General features: G+C 42.6%; 1 protein-coding gene and 1 non-coding gene across 3 annotated transcripts in view; both read left to right on the forward strand.

Annotated features, from left to right (window-relative positions):
• Positions 1–22,430, forward strand: part of SPRED2 (sprouty related EVH1 domain containing 2) — a 132,868-nt gene that overhangs the window by 101,783 nt on the left and 8,655 nt on the right. For both annotated transcript variants that reach the window (XM_081588304.1, XM_081588303.1), the window contains exons 3-4: positions 4,954–5,122; positions 7,780–7,844. In XM_081588304.1, coding sequence (XP_081444430.1) covers positions 4,954–5,122; positions 7,780–7,844 — 234 coding nt within the window. The remainder of the gene's footprint in view (positions 1–4,953; positions 5,123–7,779; positions 7,845–22,430) is intronic.
• Positions 17,540–17,612, forward strand: TRNAE-UUC (transfer RNA glutamic acid (anticodon UUC)). Its single transcript has one exon. It is a non-coding gene; the product is annotated as a tRNA-Glu (tRNA).

Here is a 22,430-nt window from a genome sequence, read left to right on the forward strand (position 1 = left end):
AGTGGGAGTTCCAGCTGGCAAAACTATTTGAAAGGCAATTTGGCAGGATATTAATTTTAAATGTATGTTCCTTTTCACTTGGCAGTTCTACATCTAAACCCTATCCTATGGAAATAGACTTACCGAGCTTTATAGATAGCTACAGTTCTCAGACATTTTTGGCCTCAGAATCCTTTTACTCTCTAAAAATGTATTGAGGACCCCAAAATGCTTTTGTCTGATAAGCTATAAGCTACTACTATTTACTACACTAGCAATTAAAACTGAAATTGTTAAAAATCTTAAAACAGTAGGTTAGCATAAATGACATTGTTTCTGGCAAATAACTATATAGCTATTTTCCAGGAAAAAAAAATGACTAGAAGAATAGCATTGCTTTGCATTTCTACAGAGCTCTTTAATAGCTAACCTAGTAGAAGATAGCTGGATTCTAATATCTACTCTTGCTTTCAGTCTATTATAATATGCTGTTTTGACTGAAGTATATGAAGAAAATCCAGCCTCACACAGATATGCAGTTGGAAAATGTAGAACTATTTTAATAGCCTTTTCAGATCATCATTGATATATTAACACTTCGATCTAAACCAAAACTCAGTTTGTAGTAGTTTCTTAAATGTGGACTCTGAAACCTTTTCAGACTCTTATTACATTAAAATCCATTGATTTACCTTTCTCTTTGCATTAATCTTTTACTCATTCCTGATTTTGTGACATCATGCATTGGTCATTTGGAAAATAATGGTTTACTGAGTTACACAGATCTTCCAAATGTTGATGCACTTAATTCTACAGTATCAAAAAAAAAATCACATTTCTTAATATCACCACTAATGTCATTAGAAAAGTCTTTTTAAGTATTGACAAGCTGTCCAAAATTCTAATTTTCACTTGAAAGTTCAAATTTAATTATTGTCAACAAATATCTCCTCGCTTTCCTTGAGGTGACAGGCTCACTGTGCTCATCTTCAGAAAAAGTACCCAAGTGTGAATAACCATAGTTCATCTGTAGGTTGTTCTTTCAAGTAAACCTGATGATCCATGAGAAAAGCAGTTCAACTCACAACGGCAGCAGTTACGCATGTTTTTCCTTGAGACGGTCGTCACTTTTCCATATGCAGCAGAAGTAAAAAAGGCTGTGAGAGATCCTCTTCCCTTTCTAACTATGCATTTGTGCAAAGCCAGAGTTTCTTCTTGTCCTTCAACCAAAGCAACATATTACAGCAGATCAAGTGTAGACATGGTAGGAGAATCCAGTTATGTGTACATCCATTTCATCACACAAAATGAAAGATGTATATTCATGGGTCAAGATTTCAGTCTTTTTTAACTGCTTCATCAAGGACAACCCTACATAAAACTGACTTTTTTCCCACTGTGTGTGCCAGCAGTGAATCCAGTGGCTTTGCTGCTGTTTGGTGCCGCTGCCAGGCCTTGATTGAGCCTCAGCACGGCAGTTTTACCCACTGTTCCTTTTGCAGCATTAGCAGGGCTGGCAGCACAATGAAAAAGCAAAAATGCATTAATATGTGAAAATAGTTCTGCCATCATGAACCCCCCCAAAAGGACCTGGGGTTGTAGAGGGAAGGCTCCCAAGAGCCCAAACACCAAACTTTGAGAACATGTTCAAGAATGTTCATTTCAGCATTGTCTTTAAAAGTGACCAGTTAGACATGACCTTGAATGCTCATTAGTATGGAGAATGGCAGAACAATTCTTATATATCTGTTCTGAGGAATATTACACAGCCACCAAACAGAGTCCTTTTTTACCTTCCTGTATCTCTGAGACATGTTTTTGAGGAAAAGGCAAATTGAAGACAAGTGTATAGGTGTGGCTACATTTAAACAGACTCACACACACAAACTTATGTGAGTACATAAAGAAAGTGCAGGAAGGGAACTAAGGTAGTACCCATACTGTCAGTGGGCAGCTCTGGAGATAGAGAGGTGTTGAGGGGACAGACAGAGAGCTGAGCAAGAATGGAACCTTCATGGACTCTGCTATATTGAACCTTCTACAGTATGGATTTCTTTTTGAGACCCTATTGAGTGTAGCCCTCCAGGCTCCTCTGTCCGTGGGGATTCTCTAGGCAAGAATACTGGAGTGGGTTGCCATGCCCTTCTCCAGGAGATCTTCCTGACCTAGAGATCGAACCCACGTTTCCTGTGTCTCCTGCACTGGCAGGTGGGTTCTTTACCACTAGCGCCACCTGGGAAGGCCCCTTCACGGGCTGCTGCTGCTGCTGCTCCTAAGACATTTGAGTCGTGTCTGATTCTGTGCGACCCCATAGACGGCAGCCCACCAGGCTCCTCTGTCCACAGGATTCTCTAGGCAAGAATACTGGAGTGGGTTGCCATTTCCTTCTCCGCTTCACAGGCTGGTAAGATTTTAAAAAATGGAAAGAAAAAAATAAAGGAACACCAGCTACTATTTCATTTTAATCCAACTAAATGACCACAAGTTTCACAAAAGGTATTCTTTGGTTCATCACCTAGAAGGTTATTTACTTTCATCACAGATTGTGAAACAGCAAAATGGTATTTGCTGGAAGGGACAAGACAAAGAAATTTTGTTAAAAACCTCTCTCCCATCCAAGAGTGCTTATTAGGAACTGTATTTGCATTTTCTTACATGTGCTTAGACTTTAATGAAAGCAGGTGCTCTAAAATAAAGCCAACTCTATGAACTCAGGTGAAGATGAATGTAATTTTTTATTGTGAAATGCAACAGATACAGTTCAGAAGACAATAGTATGTACCAGTCTGAGAATGTTAATACCTTCAAATGAGGGATGAAATACCTTGAACACAGTACATAGTCACTTATTTTTCTCTCCATGCATCTCATTTAAAAAGCCATTTTTAAAAGCCTTTCTCAAATTTTAGTCAAATTCCCAAACTTCATTTTAGAAGATTAATACCTATTATGCCAAAACTTCACTAAGGGGTTATACCTGTTATGAAGATTATAGCATTTGAATGTTATCATTTTTGTCATTAAACTTACACAGATATATAATGATATAATTTTGTTGAAGAGGATAAAGAGATGGTATCTGGTCTCCTCCCCATCCCTCCACCCACATAATTTAGGTGGCTAAACTTTACTTTTCTAAGAATTTATTACACTTCTCTAGGAAAATGTACCTTTGGAATAATCTTAAACTCAGAAAATTTCAACCAAAGACTAATTTTTTCACCATAAAAATATGGAGAAACTGGAAATCTTTGTTTTTACAAAAAAGTTTATTTTGAGATTGTGCATTGAGACTATTAAATTCTAAAATAGATAACATTTGTTAGCTAAAGCCTTGGTTATTTGGATTTCCCCAATTTGGAATGGGGCTGGGCTGACATTTAATCATTGCGCTATTCTTAGGGGGAAATGGCCATAATAAGCAATTTAATCATAAATAGAACTGTGTGAGGGGACCATTGTCTTCCTTCAACACAATGGAATAAAGTTAACTGCTTGCGATGCTTGGATAGGCCAGTTTGACTATTATTCTCATCTATTAAGTTAGAGAACATTTATTAGGCAATGCAGCAGCAATTTCTGTTTGCTTAGATGTATTCTTGAAATTTTACTCATTTAAAGATATTCTCTAATTTAATTTTTACTAATTTCACTCTTTCACTTAGTCTAAAACTAATGGTAGCTCATTTCATTAAATGTAGAACTTTGCTGAACAAGATCAAAGCTGGTAAAACTTAGCGAAATCATTTTGATATATACATAATAAAACTATAGAAATAAATGTTGATATTTTGGAACTATCTATGAATAAAGAATGGAGTTTACATTCACATGATTTCAATGCCTTTTATTCTATGATATTAAACTCTGATATCTTTGCCAGCAGTAGCACTCTGTACACAGAGGGAGTTATTTTATAAGACATCTTGATCTTTTTACAGTCTAGTTAAAGGAACAAGACTTAAAGCACATGAAACTCTTAGAAAATAATATGAAATCAAGTACTAAATTGTGAAGGTGATAAAAACTGAAGTAAAAGAGTAAAAAACATGGTGCAATATCCTGGGAAGTATGTACAGCCCTTTAGGTTTCTCACTGTTCGTGTTTTCAGAGCATGTTCGTGTATATGTTCTCATTGATAATGCTGGTGTTATTTCCGCTTTAGAGATAAAAAGATCAAAGGTCTGAGACAATCTCCAAGTCATAGCCTAGTGAAAAGGCAGTTCTGAGACTAGATTGCTAGAAATGTGGAGAATGTTCTAATAATCCAGATAAAAGGTTTATTAGAGACCTTAGATCAGGGTGGTAGCAATTGAACCAGGGTTGATACAAAATACACTGAAGGGAAAATGAAATGTACTTGGTGTTTAACACATACAGGGGATAGAACAAGCAGAAGAGGCAAAAGGAAACCATGGAGATTCTAGCCAGAGGAAATTAACAGAGGTTGGCATTGCTAGATAAGAAGTTGGCATAGGAAACTAAGGGCAGCAATTTCAGAGCAAGTTAGTTATTTTCTCAGCTTGTTGAATGTGAGGTACTGAGAAACAGCATTAGGACAGGAGAAGGAGGATTGTTGAGAATCATGACTACAAAGGCCCTGAAGCAGTCAACCTAGAATAGAACAAAGCCCCAAGACTGGGCCTCAGCTTAGAGCATCACCCCACCCTACTCCACCCCCCCACCCCAGCTAGGGGCTAGAGGAAGGAAAATGAGTAAAATGTAGAGCATGGTTAAGGAGCAGAGCAATACAGCAAGGACCACCAAGGTGGGGGTGGGGGGAGCAGCAAGGAGTGGATGCTCAACAGAGACAGGCAAAGCCTTCCTCTAAGAAGCCTTCACAGATGCACAAAGGCAGAGGGGAGGGTTTTCATCAGTTGCCTTCAAAAATAGTCATTCCTAGTTAGATTTTTGTAACCAGACACCATCATGACTATTTAAAAAGTAACCCACCTGTGTATTTCAATCCTCCAGGTGGTATTGGAATGCTATGTGAGAAAGGACTTGGTCTACACCAAAGCCAACCCAACCTTTCATCATTGGAAGGTCGACAATAGGAAGTTTGGACTTACTTTCCAAAGCCCTGCTGATGCTCGAGCCTTTGACAGGGGAGTGAGGAAAGCAATCGAAGACCTAATAGAAGGTATTGAATTTATCACTGCATTCTCAGTGGGGCTGTGGGAAGTTTCCAGGTTCTTTTTAATACCATCTGTCTGCCATCACATATTTGTGGATTATTTGCAGGAGGGTTGGGGGCCAGGTTGGTAGAGCCCAAAACTTTAGGAACATCCAAGGAGAAAAATATTCTAAGTGTCAGTGCAGTGGAGAAGGAGATGAATTTCAGAATAATGAGTGATTCCAACTGGTTTTTAGACTGCTCTGGAAAGACAAGTTCTAGACGTCCATGTAAATGACTTTTTGATATATTTAACCTTTTCCTGAGGAAAAAACTTGGGTGCAACCTGTCATGGTCCAGAGGTGGAGAGTGGATTCTAAGGAGCCCAGAAGAGGCTCTAGGCCTTCCCACTGTTGTGTAATGAGGGCCCAGGGGTACGGCTGCCACTGGAAAGAAGGAATCTGTGACTCCTTAGTCTGTGAGTGAGCAGCTGGTAGACACTGCGTGGCATTTAATCATGGCCTGAAAGGCTCTTGGGCAGTCAGTTCTCAGGGGCTTTTCTAGTGTCCACAGATGCAAACACACAAATTCTCCATTTCAACACATTCAGTTATCAAATCAGAGGTTTCAAGGTGTCATAGCCAACCTGTGAACAAAGAAATATCAAGCAAGGCATGGTAAAGCCATATTCAGAATTTGGCTAGATTAATCACAAAAAAATATGTATTTCATGTGTATAAGAGAGAAATGTTTTCTAAAGTCATTTTCTTCATTTGGGGGAGGAGAGAAAATCAGATCTCAAAAGAAAAAAAAAATCTCTTAAAATCATCAGGAGACAATTCTAGCTGGAACAATGAATCTGAGAACTACAACCATGGGGGTGGACAAAATGAGTAGAAACCAGTGTTTACACCATAAATCTGACACAAGTGGATAATATTTCAAATCTTATTGTTAAACATAGCTTTTAAATGTTTAGATGAGAAAATAGCTCCTGTATTATTTTGTTTTAATTAATTTATTTATTTGGCTGTGTTGTGTCTTAGTTGCAGCATGTGAAATCTGTAGTTGCAGCATGTGGGATCTAGTTCCCTTACCAGGGATCAAACCCGGGCCCCCTGCATTGGGAGCACAGAGTCTTAGCCACTGGGCCATCAGGGAAGCCCACTCCTGTATTACTGAGAGAAGTTTGTACTATGTCCATGTGCTTAATCACTGAAGCCACACACAAAATTTGGTTCTCTTACTTTTAATTTTTTCTCATACATTCTGCCTAGCTCTGTTCTATCAAACTTGCCTTAAACATTGATGGACTAGAGTGATCCAAATAGTAGAGATCAAAGAGTCTCAAAGAGCAAAGGAACTGCACACATGGTATTATGGAGCTTGTTTTTCCTCCTGTGAGCCTTCCTTGGGAATTTAAATATTTCTCATCCCTTTCTGAGCAAGTCTTTTGAGTTCAATTTTATGTAATAGCAAAATACTTTCTAAATGTGCATTTCATAAGGCCTAAACAAGAAAAAGGAGATGATACAGACTGAATTTCTCTTTTGGTAATCTATCACTTATGCAGATTTAAGTATGTTTTCCCTTTTTGGCCATTAACAGGGTTAGTTAATTTGATCCACATAAATGGGGTGCTATTAGGAGGGAAAGGAAAAAGTTACATGATTTGCCTACCAAAATGAAGAAAGAGATGAACAAATGAATCAGTTGAACTGTAAATAACCATTTCATTCCCTGATAGAATAAACTGGGGGTTTTTTTGACGTTATCCTAAATGTTGACGTGCAAAACTCACTGCCAGTATTGCAAGAAAAAAACCTTTTTGCCCAGGTATCAGTTTAGAAGGTGGCTTCTCCCACCGTCTGGGGTTTATAGCGTCTAAATTTCAGAAGAGGAGGCGACCATACTAGCTATTTAGTCATGTCCCTTTGTGGGTAAATGAAAAGCCCAGAGATCTAAGTCCAGTTTCACAGTGCGATTGTGGCAGGTCTAACCTGGGGTCCTCCGTCCGGTGCTTTTCCCACTACACAGTGGGGGTGGGGGGGTCACTGGTGGAGGGAGTGATGCGTGCCCTTCAGAGCCGTGGGTAGGCTCTCTGAGCCCACCTCCTCGCACCTCTCTGTTTGCTTGTTCTCCACTGATCAGTGAGGACGTTTGAGGGGTCGATTTGGGAACAACAGTAAGCAAAGTTCATTTAGGGAACATGCTGGCTCGAATCAATTAAAGAAGAGCAAGTTACAAGTATGTAAGGACTTCCCTAGTGGTACAGTGGTTAAGAATGTGCCCGATAATGCAAGGGACACGGGTTCTATCCCTGGTCCAGGAAGATTCCACATGCCATGGAGCCTCTGAGCCTGAGCACCACAACTCCTGAAGCCCATGCGCCTGGAGTTTGTGCTGCACAAGAAAAACCACCACAGTGAGAAGCCCATGCATCGCAGCAAAGAGTAGGCCCCTGCTCGCCACAGCTGGAGAAAGTCCACATGTAGTGAAAAAAGACCCAGTGCAACCATAAATGAATAAATAAATTATATTTAAAAATTAAAGCATTTAATTCCCAAGTAACATTTCTGCTGGTGATCCACATATGAAAGGAGTAGGATGTGGTTTCTTTAAATGATTGGCTTCGACTTATCCTCTTTGGAAACACTTTTTTGTGGTTTTTGTGTCTTTTTTAGGCTCAACAACATCATCTTCCACCATCCACAATGAGGCTGAGCTTGGTGATGATGACGTTTTTACAGTAAGTTCCCATGGTCTTTTGCTTTCCACGTGAGTTGGTGAATAATCAGAGGTTCTGTTTAGGGGCATGAGAGACACTTGGCAATTTGGCATTTGCTGTTGCTGTTGGGATGTTGTCAGGGAGATCTCTATCTCGTCATAATTTCGCTGCCCTGGATTTGCTCTAGCCCGTCATGTTCCCACGATGCTACAAGGCGTATGGTGTCAGCTCTCCTGGATCTGTCCAAGGCCCTCTCCCAGTCTTCCTTCACATTTAGGGTGAACAGCTATCCTGGTTTGCCTGGGACTGTCCTAATTTTAGCACTGAAAGTCCTTAGTCCCACAAAAGACATACTTCAATCCCCGGCACACTGGGACAACAGGCACCCTACTCTTGGAGTCTTCCACTAACCACCTCCCTGGTATGGAGGGGGGCAGGGGAGCAGCCTTCCTGATGAGTAATTAAACATCTGATAAGAGTCCTGAAGGCTGAGTTGAGGTTAGGGCCAAATGTGCTAAGGCAGGAAATGGCTTGGATATTTTGACATAGCTGGCGTTAATGGGATGTAACTGGAGACTAAATGATTTCTCAGCTTGCCCCTTCACTAAAATTCTGTGCTTCTAGAAGTTAAACCGTTCAGAGTGCACCTGCTATGTGCTTGGTACAGTGAGGAGCTGTAGGCAGCATTTCAGAGTCTTGGCCTTGACGCAAAGGAGGAAATACATTTAAATTGTAACCTAGGATACACGTCCAATAGACACCCCAAACTAGATCATGTTTCATGCCCTGCATTCTGATTTTTTTCTCTTCTTTTTTATTTTCTTCTGTTTCATTATTAAACTTTTCAAGCACACAGGAAAATTTAAAGACTAGTACAGTGAAAGCCTGTATACTCTATATCTAGAGTCAGCAGTGATAACATTTCACCCTGTTTGCTTTCTCTCTGCATATGTGTCAGCTTGCACACAAGTATTTTTTCTGTTGATCCAGTTGAAAGTAAGTCACCTCTAAATACTTATGCATGCATCTTAAAAAATAAGATATTCTCCTACACAACATCATTACTGGACCTAAGAAAATTAATAGGAATTTCATAATATCCTCTAATAGTTCCCCAATAATTCCTTAGTTGTCCCAAAAGTATCTTTTATAAGCTGTTTTTTTTTTTTATTTAGTATTTTAAATATTAGTTGCAACCCTGTAAATGTGATTCCTGACCCATTCATCCTGCAGCTAGTGATTTGAAAAACACAACTCTGGGAAGACAGAGGTGGGTGAACCCGGCTCCATCCAAGATGGAGGTAACTGGATGGTTTGGACAGGGAGGATATGGCCCTGTGAGAGGCTTAGAAACCAGCATAGACTGTTAAATGCTGTGGCCCAGGATGGCGCATGGGGGTCAGAGAAGATCCCTGGGAGCTGAGGCTGGACTGGACTTTGGTGGTCTTGGAACAGGGTTTGGGAAGGGGCTTTAAGGCGGGGGGTGAAGGTAGCAGCAGGGCTGTACATGGTGAGTTGTCTAAGCATTGCAGACCCCAACCTGACATGAGCAGAGAGTGCTTGTCGGTGGCAGTAGGGGGGTGAGTGTCAGGAAATGAACTCAGTTGTGCCTCCGTGGAGCGGCTGGTGTGATGCACTCTGAGCAGGCTTCCTATAGTGCTCCAAGCAGATCCTCTCAACAGTTGGCATGTTGCTTACATCTGTTCCTTTGTCACGTTTGAGAGACAAACAACAGCAGGCGGGTTAAAAGGTGGCTTCCTGTGCTCCAGAGCAACGCTGTCATCCACAGCTGCTTCCCAGCTACCTGCCAGTGTGATTTATGGAAGTGGGAGTGGGCGAGAGGGACCGGGGCCATAGAAGCCAGCATCCCTGCTGGCTTTGTCCTTTAATCCACAGGGAATCGGTGTGCTGTTCTGGGTAATGCCGAACGCCTGGAAGGACATGTAGGAACTGCCCCGCTGTTTCCAGGCACTTGGAAACTCACGACGGGAGAAGCAGGACTTCATTGTATTCCCTGTAGGCCCTGCCGTACATTCCACTTGTTTCCACTTCATTCCACTTGTTTACACACAGGGGCCTCTTAATAACAGTACCTCCCTTCCCCTAGACAAGCCCAGCCATGAGGCCAGTGACCATTAGCAACGTCCCATGTAAGGATGGGAGGGTTGTCAGGGGCTGACGCACCAGGTTTCCTGTTTGTTCACAAGTTCCCTGTCGTGAGACTTTTTGTTCTCAGAAGTCAGGGATGTCTCTAAAAGCTGGAGCCGTGGAAGTGAGCAGCCAGGTTAACTCCTATAGAGGCTATGGCCTCCCAAGGTTTGTTGCATTCTAAAACTGATATTGGTAAGACAGATGATTAGGACTTTGAACTCATTTAGAAAGAGTATAAATGGTGATAGACCCTCTTACAACTTAGGATGAGCCAGAAGGAGAATTTTCTAAGAGAACAGTGTGTATAGGAGAAAACCTTCAGAGGCATAACTTAGGAACCAGAAGGAGATCTGTTTGTGCTACTGGAGCCAAGGGTTTCCCTCTATTTCAAGGCATTCCTTGGGACCAGGAGGAAAATAGGACACTGAACGACACATGGATGCATGTTATATGTTGGAGGATGACATGGAGGAGGGGGCAACCCCAAACCCCCCCGGTGGAGAAGTTGTTGGGCTTGGGTGCTCAAAAAGGCATGGGCTGTCTCTGCTCACAGTTTCCTGACTCCGAGCCCCTAAACCAGCCTGTTCCCCCGACTTCTCAGGATGGTAGAACCATGTTGCAAGTCCTCCATGTGAAATTAGCATCCAGCTCAGCATGCGTGCACGTGCGTGCAGACACACACATAACTGCCCATGCGTTGCTAGTTGCCTTTACAGTCCTCCCAGCCCCTCCTGCCACCAGCCTGGTGTGTGTCCACATCTTTGCTGACAGAGCCACCACCAGAGACTCCAGATTAGCAGCTGCTCTGATTTTCTGGGTCTTGGACTGTTTATCCAACCATGTGTCTTACTGTTTCACCCTCAACCAATCATGATTATTTTCTCTTCTTTCAAACTCTATAGCATTCTTGTTTATCCCTCTCTTGCTGCTTAAAAGCCTGCCTCTTTTTTGACTTTCACATTTTATCTGCTGAACGAGTGACTTTACTTAGCTCGAAGCAGTTTATTCATCATTATAGTCTCTGTAACCCTATAACGCTTGGCTGTATAGGTGCTCAATAAATGGGTGATCTGAACCCCAATATACTGTGTAACAATCACAGGGTTTCATATTTTATTCATTGTTGTTGTTCAGTCGCTAAGTCATGTCCAACACTTTGCAACCCCATGGACTGCAGCACATCAGACTTTTCTGACCTTCACTATCTCCAAGAGTTTGCTCAAACTCATGTCCATTGAGTCAGTGATACTATCTAACCATTTCATCCTCTGCTGCCCCCTTCTCTTCTTGCCTTCAGTCTTTCCCAATATCACGGAAAGAGTCGGCTTTCCAAAAGCATCAGCCCATGCTTTTTGAGCACCCAAGCCCAGCAACTTCTCCACGGAGGGGTTTGGGGTTGCCCCCTCCTCCATGTCATCCTCCAACATATAACATGCATCCATGTGTTCCAGTGAGTCGGCTCTTTGCATCCGGTGGCCAAAGTGTTCATTGGCTTTTTTGTTATCCTGCATACTTAGTCGCTTCAGTCATGTCCAACTCATTGCGACCTCATGGACTATAGCCTGCCGGGCTCCTCTGTCCATGGCATTTCCCCGGCAATACTGGAGTGGGTTGCCATTTCAAGTGGTGGTTTTGAGGGATTCTCAGTAGCTTTATGACATATTTTTCTTGCTGTGTTTTCTGTTGCATCCACAGCTAGAAGGTGAGGTTTGAGCATCATCACCCAGTCTCACCCTTTGGCTGTTAATGCTCCCTTGTCACCTCCCATCCAGCCCCGCCATCTCTCCTCCCTGGCAGACCTCAGTTACTGTGATCCATCCTGGTGAACAGAAATACCTAGCTGGCCAGGCATTAAATATGGGTGGGGGAGGGGGGTGGCGTGGATTCCGATGCCTGAGTCATATGATGCAGATTTATGAGTCATGCAAAAAATATAAAGCAATGACAACAAAGGCTAGCGGTCTGCAGTGTGCATTTGGAGGCATCGCCGAGAGTCAGCATACTCCCGTCCATGCCCCAGGCAGATGGCTTTCTCTCTCCAGAACCAGGGATCCTTAGGAGGGACAGCATGGATGGAAAGACCCTCACTTCTGTTCCCTCTCGTTGCTTTTGTCTTGTGGGGGAGACGTGCTTTAGTGTATCTTGTGGAGAAGACCCCCATGAACTCGAGAGATGAGCAGTGTGGTGCCTCAGAGGGGCCAAGCTGATTTGCTCCCCAGCCTGGGGCTGACTTCACCCAGATCCCTTCAGTCAGAGCCTCTGGGACCGGAGGGTTTGGAGCCCTTGGGGAAGGGGCTCAACGGAGATGGGGAGAGAATGAGTAGAGAAAATGGACTGTATAGAACTAGAGAGGCTCTGGGTTTTATGGTCATTTAATGAACAATTTTCTAAATTCCTATTTTGTAGGCTTTGGTCCATTGAAACCTGGTGGTATATTTACTGCCACAGAGCTCTAAAATCACTTCTGAATGTTATTAGCATCTTCATAGCTAGACAAGGAGAATTTTAATACGATCTTGGGAGAATGCAGCTGCAGGATACATGGACTTCCAGAGCAGGCTCACTGAGAATCTGTGGTCAACTGCTGTCGGTGCTTCAGCTGTCATTGTGCTGAGTGGCTGGATTCTGGCTCTAAAGCTGGGGGATTAGGGAAATATTTGCTTTATAGAAAGATACTTGGGGGTGTATAAAATAGCTAAGTCCTCATCTTCCATAATAAGAAGGTCTTAAATAATATCCAAATCTGCAAATCAAGAACAAGGAGTATAATAAGATGCCATTGAAAAGATGGAGAGAAATGCAGGAAGAAAGAACCACAGGAATTGGGTTTATTTCTCTGGGGCGTGAGAAGCTGTCTCACTTGCCTCACTTGGAGAGGGGCAAGATTGCTATTTGAGATATTAAATGATACACATGTGCTGATTTTTTTTTATATTTTTAATTGGAGGATAATTGCTTTATAACATCATGAATCAGCCAAAAGTATACATATGTCCCTTCCCTCTTGAACCTCCCTGCCACCCCTCTAGTTTGTCACAGAGCATTGGCTTGAGCTCCCTGTGTTACACAGCAACTTCCCACTAGCTATCTGTTTTACATATGGTGATGTATATGTTTCAGTGCTACTCTCTCAATTCGTCCCACCCTTTCCTCTCCCCGCTGTGTCCACAAGTCTGTTCTCTATGTCTCTGTACCTATTCCTGCCTTATAAATAGGTTCATCAGTACCATATATCTAGATTCCATATATATGCTTTAATATACAATATTTGTTTTTCTCTTTCTGACTTACTTCACTCTGTATAACAGGCTCTAGGTTCATCCACCTCACTAGAACTGACTCAAATGTGTTCCTTTTTATGGCTGAGTAATGTTCCATCATATATATGTACTACAACTTCGTTATCCATTCATCTGTCGATGTACATGTAGGTTGCTTCCGTGTCCTAGCTGTTGTAAACAGTGCTGCAGGGAGCATTGGGGTACGTGTGTCTTTTTCAGTTCTTGTTTTCTCAGGGTATATGCTGAGAGGTGGGATTCCTGGATCATATGGTAGTTTTATTATTAGTTTTTTAAGGAATTGCCATAGTAGCTGTATCAATTTACATTCCCATCAACAGTACAAAAAGGTTCGCTTTTCTCCACACCCTCTCCAGCATTTATTGTTTGTAGATTTTTTTGATGATGGCCATTCTGAGACTTTTTTAAAAAAGAAAATGAGAGGGAGTTTTCTCAGAAAAGGGTGAGGCATGTAGTCAAGGGAGAAGGGGGAATCCAGTAATCCTGATTAGCTACAGAAGCCCTGATTTCCCCTTCTGGGGGCTAAAGAGACTGAAGATGCACAGCAGAGGTCGAGTTCTGTGCTCTCAGGGTTCTGCTCATCCCGACTGTTTTTTCTGCCCTGTGTTAGGAAGCATTGTATCCTAATGGCACATGAAAAGGAGGAGAACTGATGAGAGTTAGCTGGAAACGTTTGGCTTGCAGGGAGGCGAGAACAGCTGTAGACATGCCAGCTCCTCGGAATTCTAGGTCTTGGAATTGAAAGGGATTTTGAGTTCACATCAGATAAGTCAGCCTCCTTCCTTCTGGCAGACAAAGTAAGATTGGCCTCATTTTATAGATGCAGTCGTGGAAGCCGCTCTGTGTCAGATGGAGGACTTGCCTAAGATGACACAGCTAGTTCACAACAGAGGGACAGTGAACACCATCTCCTCAGCTTTCCCATTCATCACGACCATTTTTCTCTTCCTCTGTTGAATAATTATATTTATGGTTTTTCAGCTGTCCTATTTTTTATACATCATCCTTATACAAGAGTTAAGTTTTAGGGTTCTCTTGGACCCAAGTTGGAAAGGGGAGAAGAGATAAGAGAATCAGTATGTGACCAGTGCCCCATGTGGCACATCCGTATGACAGACTTGAAGCCTGAGCAAGTGTTACAGCCCCAAAGTCCCCAGAATAGCAATAGGAAGGCATACCCTAAAAAAAGGTTAGGTTTATGCTCCCACCTCAGTATAGCTACTGGATTTGGGCAGCCCTTCTCCACAGGGATTCCTCACGGTTTACAGCATCCATCCTCTGTAATGAATTACCTTCTCTTCTGTGCACCTGGAATAGCACTAACTGTGTACCATCCTTTGCAGCGTTGGAAAGAGTCATTCATAGCATCTTGTGTGGGTTGGAATTCTCTCCTAGAACCCAGTTAAGAAAGGCTGGTTATATTTGCAGTGTCTCATCGTCCTTTAATTTCTCCTTCGTGTAGGAAAAATGTCTTTTACAGCATCATCAGCTTATAGCCATGTGTTTGCCGAGACTGGAAAACGTAGTTCTTCCTCGTGCCCTATGCTTGAACCGGTGACATCCTGTTTATCACCAGCTGCATCTGATTACTTTCTGGCTATTCAGAGCACTTGCTCCTAATGACATCTCCAACCCCTCCCGCCCACCCTAGGTGTTTCTAAAGCATGACTAGAACAAGTAGTTGAAACCAAAGTGTGAAGCAGCAGGATTTTGTTTGTTTGTTTGTTTGTCCTAGGTGAGCTTTTGAGTCTTTGCAAGTTGTGGTTGTTTTCATTCTTGATTAAGTAGAAAAAATAAATGTGTGGAATTTTGTAAATGTCAAGCTTTTACTTACAGAAGCAGAAGGGTGCAGAATGCCACAGAACTTTCCTTTTCTCGAGTTTGTTTTCCACCTAATCTATCCCCAACATGCATGAAATCCAAAGGCAAATCTACCAATTTTGTAATAAATGGGGTTTCTTTTCTGTTTTTCTAAGGGGATTTGGGGGGGGGGTTAGTTATTTATTGTTTAATTTTTTTCTTTGCACTGGGTCTTCATTGCTGCACTTTGGCTTTCTCTAGTTGCGACTAGGGGGACTCCTCTTCCTTGTAGTGCTCCAGCTTCTCACTGCAGTGGCTTCCCTTGTTGCAGAGCACAGGCTCTAGGGGCACGGGCTTCAGTAGTTGCAGCTCGAGGGTTCAGTAGTTGCAGTGCATGGGCTTAGCTGCTCTGCACGTGGAATCTTCCCAGACCAGGGATAGAACCTGTGTCTCCTGCATTGGCAGGCGGATTCCTATCCACTGTACCACCAGGGAAGTCCAGAAAGGGGGTGTGTGACTCCTGCTTAGGCAGAGTTCAGAGGCTGGGGAGAGGCTGGGATTCTAAACATTTTTGACACTTCCATTTCTGCAGATAAAGTCACCAAGACTTGAAGAGGTGGAGCAACTTGTGCTCACCTCCATCCTTTGTTCACCTAGAATGCAAACTCCAAATCTGCTTGCTGCCTTTCAGAGAACGTTGAGAAAGGGAAATATTTATTCAATAAGTTTCAGTAGATTTCACATATATGAAATATACCATATTCTCATCATTGCCAAAAAGCCACCTAAATGATGGACTTTTCAACTAGTTGGTTCCAAACCTCAGCTGACTCTTCAGTGTGATGTGGGGTTCTCCTGTGCCCTCCTGAGAGCCCCAGTCTCATTTTAGATCAGTTGATGAAAAATATTGTTTCTACCCTTGGAATTAAGGGCCTGGGATAGACTGGGGTAGGGAGAGAATAAGTAAAAGGTTGAATAGGTTGAAAATGTAAATTAATTCTACAAAGTTTAACTAGTAAAACTAATCTATGGTGGTGTCTTAAGAAAGGCAAAAATGTTTTGGGGGGAAGAACAGCTATGCTTTGTGACTGACACCGGGGAACAGCATCCCATAAATGCTGCTGGCTGAGACCCAGCCCTGCATAGAGTGGCATGGAAGTTCTCAGAAGACAGATGAGAGCTGCTTTATCTTCTGAATGCCAATAATTATCAAGCTCACATTGCATAGTAAGAGGAGGATCTTTTATTCAATATGTAATAACTATAGTGGCTAAATTAAAGCATTTAAATGTCTAAGGCTCAAACAAAAGCTTTGAAATGCTCTCAATTTCAGGAAGGGCAGAGACATTTTGGTAGCCCACCAGCTTGTGTCTTTCTTTGCTTACACATGTACCATCTCATCTGTTTAAGCTGTGGATAGTAATATACTACTATTTCCATTTTATTAATTCATGCAGAGTACATGCTCAAGGTTACCCAAAACCCACTTCCTGCTTACAGCTCTGCCAGTGAAACTAAGCTGTGGGTTTGAGAGTCTTTTCCTTTCATGTCAGTATTTTACCTAACTTCAAAATTTAGAAACATAAAAATTTTTTTTTTTTTTTTTTTAATGTGTGGGAATTTTGGTTTTGTTGCTTTTGTTTCACAATTGACAAATGCCCACTTCTTCCTCTGGGTCCTGGATGGGATAATGTCTTAGAGTCTAGGACAGAGTCATCTCCTCTCCCCCAACCAGCTGCCCCTCTTAGACCCACACTGCCTGCTAGCTAGCCTGGTTTCCTGCTCTACTTGCCTCTTTGAAAGAGAACACCTGAAACCAGTGTAAGCCCCGAGGACAGGTAAGCCAGTGCTACCTGTTCCCAAAGACCTGTTGACAGAATGGGGGACGAGTTCCTGTTTACCAGAGGGAAAAAGGATTGACCATAGGCCTGCCATTCTAATAGCTACTGAGCGGAAAGGCTGGCTTTGTTCAACCCCAGATCACCTGAGCTAGCAGCCTCCTGACACCCACATCCATCGACTTTACTGTCTGCCGAGAGGCAATAGCTGCCCAGTGATCAATGCCACCTCCCTGTCCAAGGTGGAGACGGTGAAGAATCTGCCTGCAATGCAGGAGACCAGGGTTCAGTCCCTGGGTTGGGAAGACCTTCTGGAGAAGGGAATGGCTACCCACTCCAGTATTCTTACCTGGAGAATTCCATGGACAAAGGAGCCTGGCAGGCTAGAGTCCATGAGGGGTCGCAAAGGTTCGGACATGACTGAGTTACTAACACTTTCACACTTTTACTTTCAAATGTTCATGTGTATAAATAAAATGGAAACCCTTGCAATAGGAAGAATACTGAATATTGCTTTGGTGGCATCAGTGGCTGAAATATATTTTGGTGGTAGGCTGCAATAAAAATAACACAAATTGGGGTCATAACTACTAGTTAGCCATCTTTAAAAATTCAAAATATCTGGAATTCCCTGGTGATCCAGTGGTTAGGATTCTGCACTTTCACTACAGAGGGCCCAGGTTCAATCCCTGGTCAGGGAACTAAGATCCCCCAAGCCAGGAGGCCAAAAATATAAATAAATAAATCATCTATAAGACAGGGCAGAGTCCTACTTTTATTAATCTGAATCAGTCCTGCAGCTTTTCTTTCCCCTGTGGTGATGATGTCTTAGTTTTTTATTGAGGTGTAGTTGACATACATCCTGTGGCTCTTCATCAACTAAGCAATAGTCTCAGCCAAACTCCTCTGTAACGTTCTGAGGAGGAAGGCAGAAGGATCACACATACAGTTTTCAGAGCTCAAAGAAACCTTGGAGATCATCCAGGGCAACTCCTTGCTTTACACCCGAGGACAGAGGCCCACAGAGCTTCAACAATTACCCCGAGACATACGTCCTCGCCTGGCCTGGAGTCAAGGTTTCCCAGTTCTCTCCGAGAAGTGCTATTTTTGCTTAACGTTTCTGTATGATTCCTGGATGACGCAGATTAGCTTCTTAAGCAGTGTCTTTACTCTATTTTCTGTGCCTTATTCAAAACACGTAGGCCTGTCGCCCTCCAGAAGCAGCTGCTCGGCGCAGGCTCGGCTCCACATGCTGTGTGTTCACAACAACGCGTGTGCTCCTGAGGACACAGGGAGGATGAGGTGGCTGGACTTGTGTGCTTGCCTCTCTGGAGGTGGCATTTGTCCCATTTGTCTCCATCCCCCAGAGGGAGAAGATGATGAATGGTTGCCAGCCTTCCAGTGTTTCTGCTACCAGTGTGGACTCGGTCAGGCTGGTCGCATCTCTTTTTATTATTTGGAGGTTGCCGGCACCCACTCTTTTATGTCTGTACCCTCTGACTTTTGCTTCCACCTCCCTTCCCTTTTCTCAGCCTCCTGTGTTTCCTTATTAAAGTCTTCTCTTACTGCCTTGTTAGAGGGCTTTAGAACCAGGCCACACAAAGCTTATTACTCAAAATACATGTTTTTCTATAACCATAGAAAAATTTGAAAATGTAGTCAAAGGTATACCCCTTAAAAAGGAGGACTAAATTTAGGTGATTAAAAAACATAACTCCCATACATAAAATAGATAAGCGAGAAGGATGTACTTTGTAGCACAAGGAACCATATTCAATATTTTATGATAACCTATAATGGAAAATAATCTGACAAAATATATATGTGTCTGAATAACTTTGCTGTACACCTGAAACTAACACAATATTGTAATTCAACTATACTTCAATAATTTTAAAAAAAGAAAGAACTCCCCAAAGTATAGAAAATCTTCAATAATTTTAAAAAAAGAAAGAACTCCCCAAAGTATAGAAAATGGTGGAACACTACCTAGCTCAGTTTGCAGGACTAGCATAACCCTGCTGTAAAAATGGGCAAGAAGGATTCAAGTAGAGAAAAACCAGAGTCAAACTCACTTATGAATGTAGATGTAAAGTTTTAAAGTAAAATGTTACCAAAGCACATCAAATATTTGTAAAACAAATTTAATGAAAGACCAGTAAAGTAGATATCCCAGGCATGCAAAGATGGTTAATATTAAAAAAGCTTAACTGATTCATACATTTATGAAACAAAGGTGAAAGACCATAATCATCTCAATAGACACAGAAGAACCATCTGGTTACATCCAGTATTTTTTGGTGACAATCCATAGCAATCTGGGCTTCCCCAGTAGCTCAACGATCAAGAATCCACCTGCCAGTGCAGGGAGATGCAGCTTCGATCCCTGGATCGAAAAGAGGATTCCATGGACAGAGGAATCTGGTGGGCTACAGTCCAGAGGGTCGCAAAGAGTTGGACGCGACTGAGCACACACACTTTGCAATCTAGGATACAAGGAGACTGGAACTTTATAGCCACTCCAGTTATCTGGAAATATTATATATGATAGAGAATTGTTAGAAGTTGTCTCATCAAAGTCAAGTTCAAGACAGCAAGAGCCATTCTGTTTTTCCACATGATGCTGGAAACCTTGGCAAAGATACAATAAGACAGTAAGTTACAAATATTGGAAAGGAGACCAGACTGTCTTTTGTAGGTGATAGGATTTGCTTAAAAAACCCAGAGAATCACTGGATAAAACATTTGAACTTTTATAAGGAGTTAAGCAAGGGGACCTGATCACAGGGTCAGTAACTTTTTTTTTTTTTTAGCACTGTGCTATTAACTTTATTTACTTTTTCTTCCATTTAACAATCCTCTATACAAGGCAAGTGTTACTGTACCCAATTCATGACATGCGTGTATGTGTGCATGCTAAGCCTTGGTTACCACATATAAAGTGAAAGTGAAGGTTGCACAGTCGTGTCCAACTCTTTGTGACCCCATGGACTATACAGTCCTTGGAATTCTCCAGGCCAGAATACTGGAATGGGTAGCTTTTCCCTTTCTCCAAGGAATCGTCCCGACCCAGAAATCAAACCAGGGTCTCCTGCATTGCAGGCGGATTCTTTACTAACTGAGCTATGAGGGAAGCTATCACATATAAGCACTTGCCAAATGGTCACAAAACTAGTGCAGAGCCAGCTTTGTAACCCATGTATAGCTTTTCTCTGTTTCTTATTGTCTAAGAGCATAGAAACTTGTAAAGGATATTTGCTTTTTGTTCAGTTCTTTCTGCAATATATGTACATTAATTTTAAGCATTTCTTGATTTTTGAAATTTAAATAAACAATACAATTTAGCTTCTAGTGGTGGCTTCTTTTGTTGCAGGGTGCAGGATCTAGTCGCATGAGCTTCAGTAGTGGCAGCAGGTGCGTTCAGTAGTTGCTGCTTGTGGGCAGGCCCTAGAGCGTGCAGGCTTCAGTAGTTGTCATGTGCCGACTCACTACTTGTGGTGTGCAGAGTCACTAGTTGTGCTGCGCGGACTCACTAGTTGTGGTTCACCAGGTCTAGAGGAACAGAGGAGGAGCAGACATTCCAAGAAGTATGAGTCTTGCCCAAGACAGTGGTGTGAAAGATCACAGTCTGTTTAGTTAAATATAGAGACTGATTGCCTAAGAACAACAGATAATCAGGGGTCTTGGATGCCATTTGAAGTATGGATTTTCTTCTGGCAATACAATTACCAGCAAATCATTAAAATACAGAAATCAGCATTTATTATACCAAAACAATTATTCAATTATGATTTGTACAGAGTAACAGTGCCTCAGAGGCACTGAAATACGCTAGCTGATGACATCTTGTTAAGTTCATACATTTGTCTATATTGGAGGTTATCATAAATTATAGTATCTTTTATTATTTTAGCATGAATGTGTTATTGCCTTTGGATGAGTTTCCAAGAGTAAGTGTGTGTTTTGTGTTTTCACAAGAGAGGTAACCTCCTCGCTCTACTGTCACAGGTGTCCAAGACATCTTTCAGTGGTCCCTCCCCAAGGGCAGACTGTGGAGAGAACAAGTCTCTGGGTTCACAGTTGCTGCTGCTGCTAAGTCACTTCAGTCATGTCCGACTCTGTGCCACCCCATAGACGGCAGCCCACCAGGCTCCGCTGTTGCTGGGATTCTCCAGGCAAGAATACTGGAGTGGGTTGCCATTTCCTTCTCCCAGTAACTTTTTTATAAAATCAATAGTAACTGTTTAGAAAATGGAAATGATTAATCTCATTTAGTTTTTACAGTTACCCTAAGGACAATTTTAGCTCCATTTTACAGATGTGAAAACTGGAGTTAGAGGTCACCTTGTCCAAAATCAGACAACTTACTATTAGCAGAGAATTGATTCAAATCTAGTCTGCCTGGATTGAGACCATGATATTTAGCATTATGACATTGCCTTGCATTTCTGTTGTTCGGTGCTTCGTATTAGGTTACAGGCCTCTTAATTGGACATCTCTTTAATAGCAGGCATTGACACTGAGCTGGAGTCACACCCAGACCCAGAGGCAAGGTTTTCTGGCAGCACACATGCAGGTAACAGTGGCTGTGCTCACACTTTCATGTCGCACGGGACCTCCCACAAGTAGGCGGCACCCCATGGCAGTGCCTGGCCTTGTTCACAGTGGGTGACATCAAAGGCTGTCTCTACTGCTCTCTCTGACTCAGGAAGCCTGCACCAAAGCCAGCCCACTAAGCAGTCTGAGGTCCCCAAGCACAGAGGACCTCTGCTTTTGTTCTTCGTGAGCTCACACGTCTACAGCACTTCAGAGATTTCCCCCGCCCCACCAGGAAGGCGAGTTGAAAACAGCAGCCAGTATTTCCAGGTTGAAGGTGAAGCTCTTGGATTAGTAGGTGGGTGGGTGTCATGAGCTTGTGCGCACAAGTGGCAGGCATGTTCTAGAATCTTGCTTGTTGAGGTGCATATGCGCACAGTCCAGTGGCTGCTTTTTTCCACAAGCAGAGAACGGGGCGTTCGTCCAGAGGTGCATGTGGTGAAAGGTTTTTCCTCTTGCCTCTTCTTGGAAATACCCTGATAGTACATTCCTTTTGCTGGTAGACACTTGCCTCTTGACAAGATTTGTCTGATACAACAGATATGGAATAAGCCTCAGCTTCCGATGGAGCCTCTTCTGCATACTTTAGCCCAGAGCAGTCAGGCGAGGGAGGCAGTGAACTGATAGCCCGCCTCAGTCTTCTGGCCTCCCTGCTCCTCTGTAGAGATTTGTCATCAGATTAGGAGATGTCGAAAGGCCTTTCTCAGTCTCACGTTCTCTGAATTGTCAGAAAATGGTCCAGGAAACTTTGCACTTGACTCTGCAATGGGAAGAGGCTGGTCCAGGCTGGGGAGGAAGGCTGGGAGCATCAGAACGGGGCATCTGATTGGCTGAGGACAACTAGGAAGTACCGGGTGTGCCTCATTTCTCAGAATGACTTTCCATACATTGTGAACCTGGACACAGGTCACAGAAAACAGGGT

The sequence above is a fragment of the Giraffa tippelskirchi genome, chromosome 4 (genome assembly GCF_054371585.1).
Source record: "Giraffa tippelskirchi isolate mGirTip1 chromosome 4, T2T-mGirTip1v1.2.pri, whole genome shotgun sequence".
NCBI lineage: Eukaryota > Metazoa > Chordata > Mammalia > Artiodactyla > Giraffidae > Giraffa > Giraffa tippelskirchi.